The sequence below is a fragment of the Aplysia californica genome, unplaced genomic scaffold, assembly GCF_000002075.1.
Source record: "Aplysia californica isolate F4 #8 unplaced genomic scaffold, AplCal3.0 scaffold00048, whole genome shotgun sequence".
Lineage (NCBI taxonomy): Eukaryota > Metazoa > Mollusca > Gastropoda > Aplysiida > Aplysiidae > Aplysia > Aplysia californica.
Window position 1 is genome coordinate 488,551 of NW_004797318.1, and position 19,083 is coordinate 507,633.

The 19,083-nt window shown below is 39.7% G+C and overlaps 2 protein-coding genes across 4 annotated transcripts in view; one reads left to right on the forward strand and one right to left on the reverse strand.

The window, feature by feature from the left end:
- Positions 1-5,743, forward strand: part of LOC101856162 — a 35,046-nt gene extending 29,303 nt beyond the window's left edge. For all 3 annotated transcript variants that reach the window (XM_013079328.2, XM_013079327.1, XM_005092560.2), the window contains exon 14: positions 2,255-5,743. In XM_013079328.2, the coding sequence (XP_012934782.1) occupies positions 2,255-2,362 (108 nt within the window). In that variant the 3' untranslated portion in view covers positions 2,363-5,743. The remainder of the gene's footprint in view (positions 1-2,254) is intronic.
- A 9,019-nt stretch (positions 5,744-14,762) lies between these two features.
- The window catches only part of LOC101850539 (protein O-mannosyl-transferase 1), a gene marked incomplete at its 5' end in the record, with an annotated part of 29,416 nt that continues 25,095 nt past the window's right edge, over positions 14,763-19,083 (reverse strand). The window contains 2 exon segments of the mRNA XM_005092533.3: positions 14,763-15,006; positions 17,761-17,938. Coding sequence (XP_005092590.1) covers positions 14,832-15,006; positions 17,761-17,938 — 353 coding nt within the window. The 3' untranslated portion in view covers positions 14,763-14,831.

Below are 19,083 nucleotides of genomic sequence, written 5' to 3' on the forward strand. Positions count from 1 at the left end.
CAGGTACTGAAAACTGTAGCAAACCAGGTAGCGATCCTGGGTCTTTTTAAAGATCTTTGTTCTCTCTCAACCTCCTTTTTGTATTCATCCAGCAAATGAAAATGCCTCTCATTTGAAACCAAAATGCTTTTGATTGAAAAAGTCAAGAACATTGATGGGCCTACATTGTTTGCGTAGTGCATGTAACTATCTCCACAAAAGCCTCATGTTCAACGAGATTGAAGCTCTGGCTCGATGACTTTGTTGAATCCGAGTTCGTCTGTAGTTTTATGTATTTGAAGTCGTAAGTTTGTGTGCCCTGTCCATTGAAAAAGATTATATACGTTTGTGCTGGTTTTGCGAGTACAAAACAACTTTTGTGGCACTCTTTGCCTTGCGCTTTGCATGAAAAGGAGCATATGAATTAGAAACTATTACAAAAAGAAAGTCAAATAAATAAGCTTTACTTTAAGTTTAAGATATCGTTTGTTGTTGCTTCAAGCCAAACCTAGCTTTGAAAATGCATTTGAAATCTTTCAAGTCCAAAACATCAAGAAAAAAGACAAGGGGCAAATTTATTCAAAAATGGAGCTGAACACAAGGGCTTTTAAAAACCAAACCGGGGATGATTATTTTCGCAAAATGTGAACCATTGCAAAACATGACCATGTTATGGCTTCTGGGCATGGTGCCAACCATTGCTAGCAACAGTACATGTACTGGGGGAGAGTTGACTCCTGAGTGTGATGTTCGAGTGAATCCTTACCAAAGTTTTTGAGGCCGTGTCCTTTTGAATGAAGAATGAAAAGCAAATTTTAGACTTTCAAATATTGACTTTCTTTTTCTCGAGATAAAAATAAAAATTGAGCTTGTTGAAGGTGATACTGGTTTGCATTTTAGAAAATATTAAGCGTCTGGCTGTATTAGTTTTTGTGTTGTGATGAGTTTGTTTTAATAGAGGTTTTACGGCGCTCGCAACTGCATAAGGTCATATGAGTGCCAAGGGGTGGATGTCAACAGAGAAGTCCTTACTGGGAATCGAACTTACTCTTCGTACCTCTCTAGCATCAACAGCACAAAGTCTGCTTCGACTGTCAAGGCTCCCCAGAAATAGCAGGTCACAAGAGTGCGACAAACATACGAAAGTAGAGGAAAATGGCGATAATAAGGATTAGGAAAGAAAAAGCTGCAGTTCCCTGTTGCAATTCAGACACAGTTATGAGCCTGACCTTGATGAATCAGCCCATTTACAATTACAATTCTACTGTGCCTAAGAACTTGAGATGTCAATGCCCTTTGGGAATGGCCTAAAGTCCCTAAAGACCCTTCAGTCAGTAGCACCGCCGGGGGGTGTGTTGTGATGAGTGAAAAATGACTTTTCGTCTATGTTCACAAGGTTATAGTTAGGGGAGTGTACCCCCTCCGGGAAAAATGCTGCAACTCGCTTAACTCTGTATCTCCTGGGGGGGGCTAACCCACTACACCAGAGCCCTTTTTTGGTACTAAATCTAAAATGACGATAACGTCACTCAATGGGTCATTAAAATAATTATATCGAAACTAACGAACCTATTATGATAGCTCTTCATGTAATGAATGAACTTCAGGTAAAAGAAACCTGCTTTCGGCAGTTGTCGTAAAGTAATTTGATGTCAGAGTCGCTGAAAAGGAATGTACCCGAGCTGCTGGGAGCTGCTTATCGGAGATAAAGAGTTAATAATCACCACAGAAGATCTATTTGATATCAATGTAAACAGAAAGAAAACTGTATTTGATAGTGTTAAGAAAGCCAACCTCTGCTCGTGTAAAAATTTGCATTTGGACTGTGTATCATAACAACAACAAAAATTAATGTTGTTTCCAAGGAAGCATTTTCTTTTATAATATAATAAGGAAGTTATAATCAAAATTGTATTCTTAAAAACATTGATTTGGGATGTTTTCATTCTTGGTAAAAGCATTCAGTTTTTTTGGCTCTACTCTCCTGTAAAATTGTAAAAACTGCATGTAATAATAATATGCAGTACTTTTAAAAATGACGGCAGCATGGTCTTGTAGAAGGTCAAGCTTTCTGTGTGTCAACAAGACACTGAAGAATATTACTAGCGCTTACTTGCTCATGGTAGCTTTTTATAGCGTAAAGTGGTCCGTTTTCAGTAACCTCAGCTTTCAGTTCATAACCCACCCGAGATATAGCTTCAATATCTAAATATGTATACTGTACATACACATGTTTTTGGTTCTGTGAAGTAATTGCTGGTTGTTTCCCTTCCAGGATGTCCGTCACATGATCGTCATTGAGGAGGAGGCTTGGCACAGGGACCAGATTATTTCTCTTCAAAAACAGCTCAAGGAACTCAAAGATATTGATGATAGACTTTAACCCCCTCCCTGCCGGGCTCAGCGGGCCAAGAAGTGCTTCCCCTGTGCCATGTGCCTGCTGATTCGGTGGCCTGTGATAAAGTCATTTTTAGTAGGTACCCCAAAACCCCGCCTCTGCGCAGTTGAAAGTGTGTAGGAAGCTCGAAATTTTATCATTTTTAATCGACCATAACTCATCTCCTTTGACACTAATCGTCACCCCGTTTCAAACTATGTCAGTTCAACTATTGTTTTTACCTGAAGTCAAAACTATTATGGACGACACATAGCGAAATATTGTAAAGTAAGCTCTCTAAAAAGGTTACCGAGATGTTCAGTAATGTGTTTTTCGCAGCCATTTTAATGCCGGCTACGGTGACAAAAATCGAGGGTGCTTCATGTTATTTTCTGGTCACATGACTTTTTCCTTCTATCTATGATTCCGTAATGGCGACCTCTTTTTTTAAAGATCATAGCAAGCTTCATGAACTCGTCTGTGAAGGGGGTGCAGCTGGCGTTTGTTCATGGATGATGAATGAATATAATATTCTTGAATATTGTGAACATCAGACAAAATGTTTGATGACTAATTCATTTAAGTGGGTTTTTTTCCCCAATATGTCTTTAAACTCATCTATTATAAGACAAGCACCTGCACCAGTTGAATTATTTTTTTATACATAACTTTTTGAGGCCGGTTTACTGTTGAAAATGGACTCTCCTACTCGAGAGCTTCATTCATCATAGTTCGGGATTATCAAATAAGTCGGTGCCTTTAGAATTGCTAGATGTATTCCTGAATAGAACCATTTTTTTTTTTTTAGATTAATGAGCCATGGCCCTTTGAACTTTGTGGCAAATCTAACTTGTTTCTCCCCCACTCTCTTATTGAGGTTGCCATGTTCACATGGAGGACAAATATATATAATGATGAACTCAATGATCTTTGATGAGAGTCAAGTGGTGGGCGGAAGTCATCTCAACAATAATAAAGAATCATTAAGATTCCAACAAAAAGAGTGTACTAGTGTAATCAAGAGAAATAACTAAGAATAATCATACAAATAATCAGGTGTATTCTGATTGTTAGTTTCAGGCGTTTCATTTTCAACTACTCTTTCTTTTGTTTTAACTTCATCTTTGCCAAAGACTTGGTCGTCTGAAGGCAGTACAACATAGTTAGGTTCTTCAAGTGAATGTTGGTTCTTTAGAAACTTTACACATCTAACTTTCTTTACAAGTTGATTTTCTGGGAAGTAAACAAAGTAAGAAGGAAATGCAAAACAGGCTTTGCCAAATGTCTCCATGTTTGCAATGTTGGGCTTTTTCCCAGTCATGCTTTGGAAAGGGGTACAATCAATGTTTTTGTGATAGCACCTGTTTCAGATGTATGCTGAGGCCAAAGTTGCATACGTCCAAAGGTTTTTGGGAAGCCCAGATTGCAAAAGAAGGCATCTTGACATATCAAAAAGGCTTCGCCATGCTCTCCCCGCCTTTCCATTCTGGTGAGGAGAGTATGGTGCAGTCAGTTCATGTTTTGTTTTGTTTAAATTAAGAAGAGCACTAAATTCTTTTGAAATAAATTCCCCCCCTTGATCACTCCTAACAATTTTCACATTCCCTTAGGGAGAAATGTCAGCAAGATATTGCTTGAAAGCTTTGACAGCATCACATTTCTGCTGTATGAAATACACAGACGTTAGATTGGTGAATTTGTCCACACAAGCAAGAGAATACCTCATGCCATTGATGTCAGGTGGATCAACGGGTCCTGCTAGGTCAATGTGAACAATATCTAGCAGTCCTCGAGCAGAAAAGTCTGGTTTCCGACTGCGGATGTCTGGCATTTTGCCTAAAGCTCACACTTAACAATCGAAATCGGGACTGTCGGTAATAATAATTCCCTCTGCTTTGGCTTCCAACTTCAGGATATTACAGTGTCCCAAAATAATATGCCACTCCTTCAGGCTGTGACGGGATGTTTTCGTGTCTGACGAAGAATTGAGGAAATATAACTTTCCATCTTTATGAATATTAAATGTCGTTCCGTGTGAATGGAGTTTAGTACAATGCTGTTTGAATTGGACTGATGCTCCTTTCTCAGTTGCTGCGCGCACAGAGAAGATATTTTGGGCGAAAGAAGGGACGAAGAGAGCGTTTGTGAGCGTTACATTGCGTCGTCGTCCTGTGTTGTCCGTAAGCGAAATATTTGCGTTGCCCTGTCCCATTGCAACATTTGCACATCTGGTGCCATCAGCCAGCTCTATGATGTGCTTAGCGGGGTCAAATTGATTTTGAAAGCGGACGAATCTGGCTTTGTCGTTCACAACATGGACGGTTGCACAGCTGTCTACCAGGAAGGAGTCGGTTTTATGACGACTGGATGGGTTTAACTTGGTATGTGACAGATCGTTGAAGGTGAAGACATATTGGTCGTCCCGATTGTTGCCGCAGAGGTCGTCCGTTTCTGCAACCTTGAGTTTGGATATCTTTCTGCAGAACTTGGTATCATGTGTGTTACTCCTGCAATGATCACACCATCTGCCTCTTTTGGGTCCTTTGCTGGATTTCGTCTGCAGTACTCTGTGTCATGGTTGTTCCTTCTGCAGTTATAACACCAACGTTTAGGTCTGGATTCTGCAGAGCTCGCATTTGTCATCATGACAGAAGTTGGTTTTGGTGGCAGAGGCTTGATCTTTTCGTTGTCTTCATAGTTCCTGAGGGCTATCTTAAATTCCGAAAAGGTAATTGGTTTGTCACGTTGAGTAACCACTGTGGTGAAGGGTTTGTATGATTGGGGTAATCCCTTTATCACCATTGCTACGAGGAGACTATCTTGGATGGTTTCACCGGCAGTTTTTAGTGATGCTGCGGCTGTCTCGGCCCTGATAATATAGTCTGTGATAGACTCTGAGGTTGACTTGACCAATGACGTAAGTTCTGTACAGAGGGTTATAATCCTCGGTTTGCCTTTTGGCAAGTAGTGCTGTCTCAGTATTTTTAAGGCAGCTCGGCCATCGTTCCTCGCATCCCTGATTATTAAAGACAGAGATCTGTCGTCAAGAACTTGGACTAATTCTGCTAAGACCTCTTCATTTTTCATGGAATCTATTGCAGCTTCATTCTCATCTAGATCTTTTAAAACATCGTCTAGACCTCTAATTTTCATAAAGCCTAGGAATTTTATCTCCCATAGCTCGTACTTCCTTTCATCTCCACTGAACTGGTTACGTTGTCTGGGCCCATAACCTATTGAAGTTGCCATGTTCACATGGATGACAAATATATATATATAATGATGAACTCAATGATCTTTGATGAGAGTCAAGAGATGATTTTTATTTTATCTTGCTCAAGGCACATGCCACAAGTGGTGGGCGGAAGTCATCTCAACAATAATAAAGAAGAATTAAGTTTCCAACAAAAAAGAGTGTACTAGTGTAATCAAGAAGTATGCACTGCTCACAGCTGAACGCTCCGTATCCCGGACTCGAGCATGGAGATCATCAGGAGAGAATGCGTCGCTGTTTCAGGCTCTTCCTCTCTACAGCTTTTCTGACGCACCGAGCCCCCTCACCGATGTGAGGTCTCCATGTTAGTTCGACTGTTTTCCTCTGCTGCCAACTTTAGGATTCATTCCAGCCTGGGTCCTCTCGCTTCAACCAGATCCAGTGACTGGCTTTCTCTGGTGTCTCCTGAAGGGAGTTTGTGAGTTCGTTGCTTTTCTTTGCAGTAAGTCCTGCCACTCTCATCCACTTACGGGCGCTTGTTGCTACAAAACCTCTGCATCCTACCTCTACCGGAAAATGGGTTGCCTTCCATCCTGCCTCCTCACATTGTTCGACGAGTGCCTCGTAACGGTTTTCTTTCCGCTCATGAGCGGCATATATATTGTCCTCGTGGGACACCGTGAGCTCTACCATGTGCACCTCTTGTCTCCCATAACACAATGTCTGGCTTTTTAGTAGTTGGGATGGGGAAGAATCTCTCAAAGCCCTTTAAGTCAGCGGCTACCTCCCATGTGCCTCCGCTCTGGTCTTCCATAGCTTCGTTCGCTTTCTTTCTTTTGGTAACCTTGCTTCCTTGCGGAATAACTAAGAATAATCATACAAAAAGATAATACATACTATTAATAATAAATTCAGTTATTTCCCCTTGACCATAATAAACAATGTGATTTTTATTCTAACATCTCTCCCCAGTTGTCCTGGCCTTTGATTTGAAAATGGGCTCTGCCCGTGCTGTAGCTTGCCCAATTTTATATGTTTGAAGAAAAAAAAATCATCGTTTTGAGATGAAAATGGACTCTGCCCATGCGGGAGCTTCTCCTCAATTAAAAAAAAAAAATTAGATTTGGGGAGTTTATATGTGTGTTAGTGTATCTGGTCTCACATTGTTGAATATTTACTTTATTAATGCCTCATTTTCTCACAGAAATGATAGCAGAAATGGATTCCTGGCCCAAAAGCACGAAGGAGTAGAGCTTTAGGGAGTCTTTCTTGTGGTTCTATAGAAGTTATAGATGATTTTGTTGAAATTATGTTGAATAATTTCTCCTTTGTATTATATTCTTTCATATCGCCTCATATCTTTGTAATGCTTCGTGAACTTCATGTTGTCACTGAAATGATGAGGGTGGTTGGCGGGTGCTCTGGTGCGGTTTGCTTCTTTCCTATCAAACAACTATCGTCTTTATCTCCACTCCTCTTTTGTGTTTGTTACTCTCTTGCATAACACCTCTAATCTTCGGCACTTATATGTGTCGCGTTGTGGTGGAATCAGGCACTCGTCAATTTTTGGGTATATGGGGTTATTGGTATCATCTTAAAGTCTTAAAACCTGTTCTTTTGCCTTGCGCTTTAGGTGAAAAAATATCCATCTATGTTGAATAGAAGTTGAAATATTTACGATTGAAGGCTGTGGGGGTCGCCTGTTGTCAGAGGTAAAATTAGCGAGGAAATGGCCACCAAAGCTTGGTAACTTGAATAGCTTGAAAGTCCTTGAAAATTAAAAATGACATATTTTGTGCCTTTTATCAACATTTTTCTGTAAAATTCACATGGAAATGTGTTTTTAGTTTACATAAAAGGTGCTGAGCCAAAAAACAAAAATTCGATAAAAATTGCCCAACGCAATACTGGTATCTTTGATTTCATTATGTAGACGAGCGCCTGATTTCACCCGGCTGCCTTACATATGATTTCACCCGGCTGCCTTACATATGATGTTATTGTGTTGCAATTGCTGTAAATTCACTTATTAAAAAAAGCAACTGAAATGATAGCAGAAATGGATTCCTGGTCCAAAATCGCTTTGACATGTGAAGTTTCATACAGTTATTGTCTTTTTTGGTGATTTTATTCTGAAAAGTTTTCAGGCCATGTGTACCTCGTTGTGATTTTTCGTTTACAGATTTCCCATTTTTGTGGTCGCATAACTTATTAAATTGATGTGCCGGAACTCGGAAAAAAATTGGGCTATGAATTTGACATTACTGAGAGAATATGTTCTGTAGTAAGTGTCTTGTCTTTTCAGCAATCACTTTCCATTTTATTGATGTCTGAAATCAGTCTTTTTTACATCTTTGGACGAAAATGTATGCATCAAGAAGTATTTTTTTAAATTTTAAGTCGCTGTTTTGGCTTTATTTAAACTCTGTTCTCATTTTGCTTAGTTCATACTGGCACCTGTTATTTTAAAACAAATGACAGTACATGCTTTATGAATCTCAATAAATTTTGTGTGAACTCACAAAATCGCCCTTTTTTACGTGATTTCAAAGTTATCAAAAATTTGCAGTCCACCAACATTCAAATGCCTGTCATTTTTTAAATTTATTGTCTGATTTCAATAATTCAAACACCAAAGTTCATGGTTTGCATAGTTTTTTATAATGCAACAAACATATATTAGATCAAAGTGCTTTGAAAATTTGGATTGGGGTACGGTACCTATTTTTAGATGTAATTTTCCACTGTATAAAGGGACAAAACTGTGTTAAAACTAATCCTCATTGATATTACAGTCAGTAGTCTCCTGTAAATCTTAGCACCATTTTCATTGTTTTGAAGAAGTGAAAGTGAAGCGTTGACATTTTGAGTTGTGTTTCTGATCAAAAATAATGTTTTTCTTTTCGCAATAGCATCCAACAGACCAGTCTATCGACCTTCCTTTTTAGCTGCAGAAGTTCTGGACGAAATTATGAATGACTGTGACAGTGATGATAATGATTTCAATGGAGTTTCTGAGTTAGGGGCTCTATGTGACACTATTAGTAATTGGAGCAATTTTCCCAGGCACAGATATGTAGATCATAACCAGCAATGAAGTGGTTAATGCAAGGCTTGAATATCATGAAAAGGATTTCTGTACTTTCTGTAGGATTATACTTTCTTCGCGGGTGGTTGGCGGGTGCTCTGGTGTGGTCTGCTCCTTCTTTCCTATCAAACACCTATCATCCTTATCTACCCTCCTTATTTATTTATATTTGTTACTCGCTTGTAACACCTCTAATCTTCTGGCGCTCATATGACCTTACGCAGTTGCGAGCGCAGAAAAACTTCTACTAAAACAAACAAACATTCTTCTACAGGCAGTAGACACAGCACCTGCTTCATGCTTTATGTTGAATTCCCACATGCAATAGACATTTCACAACCCCAGAATTACAAAGTGCTACCAGCTCACTAGACCTACCTATATTGAGAAATTTGACATCAAAATTTTTTTGAGTTTCACAGCATGTCAAGCTTTTTCGAATGCAATTCTTTGAATATCTTGATAATGACTCCGAATGTTCTTATGATTTTGATAGAGCAGATAGAACATTTGGTTTCTGACCTCATGGTTTTAGTAACTTAAAACGGCCAAAAATGTCAGACAGAACTTTGTAATTCTGAGGTAGCGGTTTATTTTTAAGAACATCTCGACTGTCTAGTGTGAGATGCCGCCTTACGACATTTTGAATAGTAACATAAGACAGAATCTTTCACTTACCAGTCAATGTACACATTTTTGCTTTGCAGTGACATGCAAGATCAAAGCAAGTCCCCCTCCCCCTCATGATCTTAATAAAGTAGAAGGGGCATAAATCAGCAGTGGATCCGACAATCCACGAGCGTCCATGGGTGTAAAGAAGAAAGTCTTTGAACTCTTCATGAGGGTTCTTCTGTAGCTGAGTGTCCAACAACGATGTACCTAAGGCTGAAAATGTACGGCTAAGCAGAACTGAAGTGTGCCGCTAGAATAGTCGTGGCCTCCTCTTTATTTTCTATCACTATCGGTGATTTCACTGACACGACTAGACGTGAGGAGTCGTGAGGACCCAAAAAGATGTGCGTGCTTGCAGCACTTCTTTTTCGTGTGTGTACAGGTTCGCCCTGCTATTGTAGTGTTCCGGGACGCCGTGGAGATAAATCAGAGGGGGGGGGCAGGGGGACCATTGAGCTGTTTACGCCTGCACGGTGCCATTTTTTTACAGTCGGACGGAGTCGCGCTGACCTATTGGATCACCACTTCTGACCTAGCTGCTCGTCCGTTTCGTGGTGCACTTCAGTTGTGCATGATAGAATATTTTCAGCCTTAGAATTAGAATGGCTTTGTTCCATTCACACCTCATTAGACTTAAAGTGTGACTGTTTTAAAAAGTGAAATAACCCAGCATGCTTGCCTTTTGACAGTCATCCATGGAACAAGTAAGAAGAAACAGTGTCTTTCCAGAATAATTTAATGCATAAATACACACAAATTTGTGTAGCATATATAAAATATAACTTAAATATATTTCAGCAGTGCAATAGCTTCCTTCATAACTTTATAAAAATGTATCGTGGCAAGTCGTGATGACAATCGATACGAGAAAAGACAACACGGACATTGGTTAGAATGAAAAGTGATATATTCCATTTTTACATGGCCACCATTTTATTAAGGTGCAAACACAGTGGAATCCGGTTTGGAGACACTTCCAGCTTTGTACAGCTGACCTCGCCGAGTGACAAACGTGGGAGCTGGAATGTCTCTTTCTCTTTGCATCGTCGCTACAGTTGTTTTGTTACCGGTCCTTCCTCCACACGCCCACACGGCACTATTTTTTAGCCTGAAGCATTTTAGTGCAGCACTAAAATTTCTACCGGCCTGACTCCAGCTTTTTTTAACACATGTATAGCGTCGCTCAAACCAAAACTGGAATCAACATTCACCAAAGAATTACTAATCACTGCTGTGGAAAAAAGGACATCTGTATGATGAATCAGATGTCCTATACACACTTTTCTTTGTCACCCAGAATTTCTTCCACAAGGTAATGGTATTCACCAAAATTATCCCTTCGTAGGAATAATGGATGAACCCAATAAAATGAATAATGCATACTTTTTTAGCCAGAGCATCAACATAAGCTGTAAAACCGTTACGTCTGTTGTTGCACCATGATAGCCCACTAAGGCAAATGCTGTGGTGAAAACAAGCCAGGGTGGGTGGTTGGCAGGTGCTCTGGTGTGGTTTGCTTCTTCTTTCCTATCAAACATCTATCGTCTCCCTTCCTTTTTCGTCTCTGTTACTCTCTTGTAACTCCTCTAATCTTCGGCACTTATATGACCTTATTGTGCTGCAAGTGCCATAAAACTCTTACTAAAACTAAAACGAGGCGGGAACAAAACAAGTTTCATCTGTTTTGCTCACAGCACAGCTGTTTTGATGAGCCGGACGTGTCTCCAAACTGAATTCCACTGTATTTGTACCTTTATACAGATACACCACAAACATACATGTCTCATTCTGCAGCACTGGCTTCCTCAAGAATTGGTGTGCTGCGATGCAAAGCAATTTTCTCTCACAATTCAAAGTAAATTCTCAACAGTGACATATAATATTGATACATGTATACATACCGTATATATGAGAATGTGGCCAGAACATTAATTAGCTTGGCGGCAGTGGGCCGGGTACAGTAAAAGTAAAAGTCGCTGACAAGGCACTGCAAACTATTTGACTATTTGCTTGTATGCAAAGTAAAACTTTACAAAAGTTACGATGCACATTGACAGTCTTGTATCCTCTCCTGAAAGTTCAGACAACTTCACGTTAAATCCCTCAGCCAGGCTGTTCGTTCCTACACTCTGGCACAGATAACACTGAACATGGTAAATTTATAATCACAGAGCTTGTAGTTGTACAATTTGCCATTCCCCGACCGATATCTAATTTTATGGATGAGTCAAACACATTTGTCAATCCCAGATGTGTTTGAGCTGTCTGTGCCCTGCAGTATTTAGCGTATTTCTCGGGCTCTAGAGGTGGATCTATAACGTTGCTGCCTGTAATGTTTGTGCTACTAAATACTACTATACCTCCTCTGTCACTTCTGATTACTTTGTGGTCTCCTCCGTGATGGAAGTAGTAGTTCTACTTCTACATGTCTTACTTCTCGTGTATTTATTGTGCTGACGTGTCTGTAGTGCAATGGTTAGGCCCTTCACCATCGCACAAGAATTTGAATCCTGCATGGGGAGAATTTCTATCACATATCTCAATCTTTGCAGAAGAGTTAACGCTCAGATGCTACTGGATCGCTAACATCTCAGTCTTTCTTCTGAGATGTTCCCCTCTCAGGGTCAAAGTCAAAGCTAACCACCTTAAAAATCGTATTGATGGAGGCGTAAAAAACACCTGCCTTCATGCATCACGGGCATTAAAAAAACAACTACCTAACATTATATAATGCTGTGTAACTTAAGGATGAAGATATTGTTACTGCAAAGCTTTTCCTTCTGATAGTAATTCTTGTCACTTGCTAGTATATGTCCAGAAATAAAGAGCACCTTGTTAAGTTGTGGACTCCAAGGAATAAACATTTAGGTGGTGGAGCTTTCGCATCTTCGAAGATTATCCACGCCTACCACTCCAAAGCACATAGAAAGAATAATACCCGAAAGTGGTGCTTTCTACCACGCTAACTTTCCTGACAAGGCCATGCTTACAATTATTACCAGAGTGTCAAGTGATGTTGTCTTAAAAAGGTCCTTAACCGTTAACTACACAGAAATAAAAACCATTATAAATACACTATTTAAAGCACCTCAGACACCAGATGGCTACCATGAGCTGTCCCGCCAAGAACAAGTGATTATCTTCAGACTAAGGACACAAGACTGAGACAACATATGTACAAATGTTTTAAACTAGAACAATAACCAAAATGCCAGTGTGGAGAGGCGGACCAAACTGTTGAACACATCCTTCAGCACTGCAAGACACACAGGGCCCTGAGACAGGAAACGTGGCCAACCCCACTGACGCTGCAAGAGAAGCTATACGGGCCGACAGATGAACTGAGCAGGACGGCCCAATTTATGACAGATACCAGACTTCAAGTGTGATGCGATCGAGAAGAAGAAAGAAGAAGAAGGTCCTTAACCCCTTCATGACACAGGGTCCGTATGTGCTTCACCGGGCAGTTTCGAATCCCCAGAGACACACAAAGTAGCGCTAGATTTAGTGGTCAGTTTCCTATAATTAGACCTGGTTTGCAAATACCACTATCTTTAAAAGGAAAAGATATCTTCATACATCAAAAATATTCCCGAATGTGAATCTGCGATCAGTTTTATGAAATGTATCTAAAAGAAGCAGTAAGCAGAATACAACTTATGACGGACAGTGTTCGTCATCGTGGTCCTCGTGCTTCGCCATCCGTCACAGCAGCATCTTGGCTTCATTCACAGTGTAAGAAATAATGATGAACGGTGTACGTCATATATAGGTCATGAAGGGGTTAATCGGTCTTGCAAAATAACTCTTGTTTTTAGCAGCAGTAGTTCAAAGAACAAGATGCATCTGTTAATGTTGTTGTTATGGCTGCTTGTAGTTGTAGGAAATGCTATTTCATTAGATTAGATCTTCCTTACATGGTTTCATTCATTAAGGGTTTGGTTGTACAATTTTACAAAACATGTTAAATCTGATTTATTTAAAAAATGAAATATTCCATTTTTGGAATAATCCGAGGTTTCACCAAATCTAACAAAGTTCACTGATACCACGAGTAGGCCTATGAGAAGATGTTTGGTCTGAATGAAGAGGAAAGTTCAATAAAAATATTTATGTTCATCTCTTTATTACAATTGTTGAGGAATGAGATTTGTTTGGAAATATATATCAATCAATATGAGGGTAAAAAAGTGACAACTAAGCCAGAACATGAACACATAACAACACAAAGTCAAGACTTAATAAGAACTAGTGAGTTAAAAGAACTTATCCGTCAATAAACGTGTTAATATCTAGGAAATGTGGGAATTTTCTTCATCATTACTTATTGCACACTAGGTTTTCAATGTTTGAAGGGTTACTCTCTCACATATCTTGTCACTGCTACACACTCACTCATACTTGTAATTTCATAACTACATAAACATCATACCGCTACACACAGTCTCACAGACAAAGGATGTCTATTATCTAGGAGTCAATGGAACTTTTTAAAATGCATCTCTATTTTTTCTCTGGGAGAAGAAAACCCCCCCCAGCAAATTAAAAATTTATTGCAGTTTTAGAGTTTGGCCCTGCCTGACACACCTGAGTAATAATAGGTCGAGTAATGGTATACTACTACTTGACACATTACACCCTAACTCACCTGGGATCCCCCGGGAATTCCCTTACGCGCTCCACCCTGACTCGCCCGGAACCGCCCGCGCCGACCTAGCATCTTTAGAAACGAAGTCTCGCCTTGACGAGACTCTGGGGCCGAGATTTTGATTTGCATAGTTATTGCAAAAAGTTTCTGCTTTCGTTTGATACCGAAACGAAATTTTTCGGGCCAGTAGTTTTGGTATTAGAGCTGATCGAAGTGCGATCGCATTACCGACACTTCGAAAGTGTCTCGACTTGTTGAAAAGCGACACAATTGAATTCGAAAACGGAAATAACGATGGATTTGAGCAAAAACAAGCGTATGACAAATCAGATGGCTCAGATTTTGATGAAAACGTTGTAGGAAGAGTTTGGGGCGATTCCGATTGATCAGACGGAGAAAATCTAGAATTTAGATCTAGGGCCCGACCGCGAGGCTGAGAGTGAGAGTGACAGGTCGGACACCCCGATTGAACTAAAGTGAGAACATTTCAAACAGTTTGCGCATACATAAAGTTATATTTTTCTGAAACTACATTCAGTTTTATTCTTAACTTTTATTTTTTCAGGATTTTCTAAATTTGTTAAGTATTCTTTAAATGTGTTTTTTAAACGCTTGTATTCACAGGAGGTGGGTTCCTTCCCCTTGCTTAGGATCTAACAATGGACTTCCCGTCCAAGCCCTTAGGGTGTAATGTGTTAACAAATAAAACTATAAAGTCCTGCCCCAAAAATCAAAAGACTAGTACTTAGCTCAGTTCTTCCTCACCCAACAAAAACTGACTTACTACTTTTAGTTGTTTTTATTTTTTAGTTAAATTCCATCAGACTCGCCAACTGACCAATGACCATGGTGATTACTTGTCGTGACTGAGAAAATCCCATGAGTCCACCCAGGTCAGGGCCTCAATGCGCTGTTTGCTGAGAGCCTCACTTCCGAATGTGAACACTGACAGCGAGAGAAAGGATTGTAACGACACAGCCAGCAGTACCACACAACTGTATTTCAGGGCAGGCCGAGCTACAGACGATCTGAAAACACAACAGAAAAAGTCATTATTATTGAGTTGTACATTCTAGCACTCGCGCACAGAGTGAAGTCAGCAGGATGCGAAAATCCCTTTATGTATGTGTTTTGAAGAAAAAGAAAAAGTTCAAGATCAGAAATTCACAGCAGGGTCAGTAGCCTACAGAACCGGCAACCAAACACTAACAGTAGTAACAGTAACAGGGAACCATCTGCTGCAAGCCTACCCAATGCATGAGGCACTTAGAAAGAAATGTTGGCCCAACCCTTAGCAGGAAAACCCAATAAAACTCTCTGGGGGCCTGGAGAACCTGCGGCAAACATTGAGCTTTCTCACTAAAGAGCAGTCAAAAATTTGTGGCGCAACTTATTGTCGAATATCTCCTCAACTATCGAACATAAACTCCTCATAAACTCTCCAGCTTTTGCATAGTGACTTTTATCAATTAGTCTTCACAGGTGAATATTTTTTCCAACTCCTGCACACTGTATTCTAGAAAATTCCTTAATAAATACTAGATCTAACAAAAAATCCAAATGGGTGGTTTTTTACAGATTTTTAAATGTTTACAGTAAATTACAGCTGGGGCAAAATTGCTTTTATAGCAAGTCCATCATGTTTTTCTAATCGGGACATTAAGCTTATTGAACGCATGTTTTGAGAACCATAAGTGCAAAAATGTGCTTGCTATAAAAATAATTTCTTGTAACAAGCTTTGCAACTAAAAATTGTAATCGATGAACTGTGACATAGGCCATATATATGTGTAATCAAAATGTGTGAGAGAAGCGGGAAGTGCAGTGAACAATTCCATTTTTCATGTGAAAGAGATTTGTAGTATTTTATATAAATTTAGTGAAGAAAAGTTTTTAAATCTAGCCTGAACAGTTTTGGAAAAACATGATTAAGTTAAGACAAATTGATACAAACTGCTCTGCAAAGTATGGGTGACATTGATTAACCCGTTTAAGAGATATTTGAGGATAAGTTGCACCATGAATTTTTTTAGACTGGGATGTCTATTTAAAGATGAAAGAGAAGAATTTAATAATAAAAAGAAAATGGTAAAGTTTATATTAGGGCTACATGTGGTCCAATTAAGGTAACCACCCCCAACTAACCTTATTCAGACTACCCTTTTTTCACAACGGTAATTGTTCTCTAGAATTGAAGCTGAAGAGTCAGTTTTGCTTTCTCAGTTTGGCATCTCTTTGTCCTACACTTAAGTTTTATATCTGCGCTCGGTGACAGTAGGTCACTATCAGTGCATGAATTATAAACTATAAAATTTAGTAAAGTATAATGGTAAATACTCTGTAAAAAGAAAGAGAATGGTAGTCTCTCGTTTTGGCCCTATGAGTAAGAGTACTGAAATAATGACAGTAACTTCAATAAGGGTTAGGGGCAGTAAGGGTGCAGGATTTGGGTTAGGATACTTTTGTTTAATAAAAATCGTTTGAGCAGAGGTCAAAACCGGATTATTATCACAAAGATTTGAGAGGGCCTGTGAATTTCAGTTGAATGGAAGCATAACCCCCCAAGATTCATGTGATTGGGGGGGGGGGGCTAGACATTCTAGATCTATGCGATGAGTTGAGACTTCATTTAACTCACGACACTGAATGCAGCATTCAGTGAGCCAGGGTTAGACTCAACTACATGGTACTTACTACTGCATCTTTTTCATCCAGTTTAGCCTTTTTTGTTGTTTTGTCTTGGTGCTTCACAAAGAAACCAGTGTACAAAAATTATAATAATAATAATAATGAAGATCATTTCTATAGCGCCCACTCCCGTGTAAACACAGCTCTAGGCGCTTTACATAAATGCATGTAAGAAAAATATTCATGCACGCGACACACACACACACTCACACACACACACACTCATATACACACAAACACACACACATATACATATACACACACACAAACACACGCATACACACTCACGAATACATAACACGCACACATGTATGCCAAACACACACAAACACACACACACACACACACACGTACATACACACACACACGTACACACACACACACACACACACACACACACACATCTACTTGCTTATCACACGCACACGATTACACATCGTCACGAAATGAGAATAAAATAATATATACACTGCAATTCACAAAATACATAAATGGATACATAGACATTTACATAACATTGTACTGAACATGAATCTACTGACTTAAAAAGGATGTCAAAAAAACAACTTTATACTCTGAATCTAGATTCAACTCAGGAACAGTGTCACTAAGAGACTAAGACAAGGTATACTACATTAAGACTACAGACATATAGAGTTGCAACCTTTTTACGCCTTACAAGTTCAGAGAGAGGGATGTTTGTTTATGTTGTCGAGTGTAACCAAAATAAGGTTACCCAGGGGTGGTTACTTTATTTGGGCTACATATGTAGCAAACACAAAAAAGAAGGAGAGATAGAAGAAATGATGTTTGATAGAAAGAAGGAGCAAACAACACTAGAGCGCCCTCCAACCACCCATACCCCAGGGAGAACAGCTAGACTTATACTCTTATACACCAATCTATGCTCAGGCGAGGAGAAAAAAATGGTTCAGTTCCGAACCCCACTCAAATTCAAACCACAAACTTTCCTTCCGGCTGATAATGTTTGAATCTTGCTCAAAAGAGAACAGATAAATACCCAAAAACCTGAGAGAAGTGATACACAAAGCAGTCGGCAGTTGAATGAGAGCAGATGTGAAAAATCAACTCACTTAGAAGCAACTGTATACAGATGGTCCCCAAACGCTGCCAACGCCATGATTTTGTAGACAACAGAAGGTAAGTAGTGGTGGAGAAACAGGGTTCGATCCTCCAGAAAATATGGCAGGTAGTGGATGAGGTAGCCTCCGACAAACAGCTCCATCAGGAAAAGGAAATGCTGCCATTGATCTGAGGATGAGAAAAGAAAAGAAAAACAATTTTGTAAGAAAATCAGAAAAATTACTCGCCCCTTGTTTGGAATTCCTTTTATGGAAATGTTTCAATTTATCAAGTAACTGTTTTTCTGCACAGATGTATCCCAACCAGCATAGTTAGGCCCCTAAATATTTGAGAAAGGGTCAAGGTAACGTCTTCTAAATGATCTGAACTAGGTCACTGTGGGGACTTTCACAATCATTCAAAACATAATGTACTCCATTAACACATTACACCTTAACTCGCCTGGGAATTCCCTTATGCGCTCCACCCTGACTCGCCCGGAACCGCCCGCGCCGACCTAGCGTCTTTAGAAACGAAGTCTCGCCTTGACGAGACTCTGGGGCCAAGATTTTGATTTGCATAGTTATTGCAAAAAGTTTCTGCTTTCGTTTGATACCGAAACGAAATTTTTCGGGCCAGTAGTTTTAGTATTAGAGCTGATCGAAGTGCGATCGTGTTACTGACACTTCGAAAGTGTCTCGACGTGTTGAAAAGCGACACAATTGAGTTCGAAAACGGAAATAACGATGGATTTGAGCGAAAACAAGCATATGACAAATCAGATGGCTCAGATTTTGATGAAAACGTTGAAGCAAGAGTTTGAGGGGATTCAGATTGATCAGACGGAGAAAATCTAGAATTTAGATCTAGGGGGCCCGACCACGAGGCTGAGAGTGAGAGTGACAGGTCGGACAACCCGATTGAACTAAAGTTAGACCATTTCCAACAGTTTGCAAATACATAAAGTTATATTTTTCTGAAACTACTTTCAGTTTTCTTTTTAACCTTTATTTTTTCAGGATTTTTTGATTTTGTTTAATATTTTTTTATGGATTTTTTAATATGGTAAGGCTTGTATTCACAGGAGGCGGGTTCCTTCCCCTTGCTTAGGATCTAACAATGGACTTCCTGTCCAAGCCCTTAGGGTGTAATGTGTTAACACTTTTCCCACATGCATTTTATAATTACCAGAGGACAGCAGACTACTACGAAAGAGAGAGGGAGAGAGAGAGAGAGGGATGGAGGGGGAGAGAGAGAGAGAGAGCGAGAGAGAGAGAGAGAGCGAGAGAGAGAGAGAGAGAGAGAGAGAGAGAGAGAGAGAGAGAGAGAGAGAG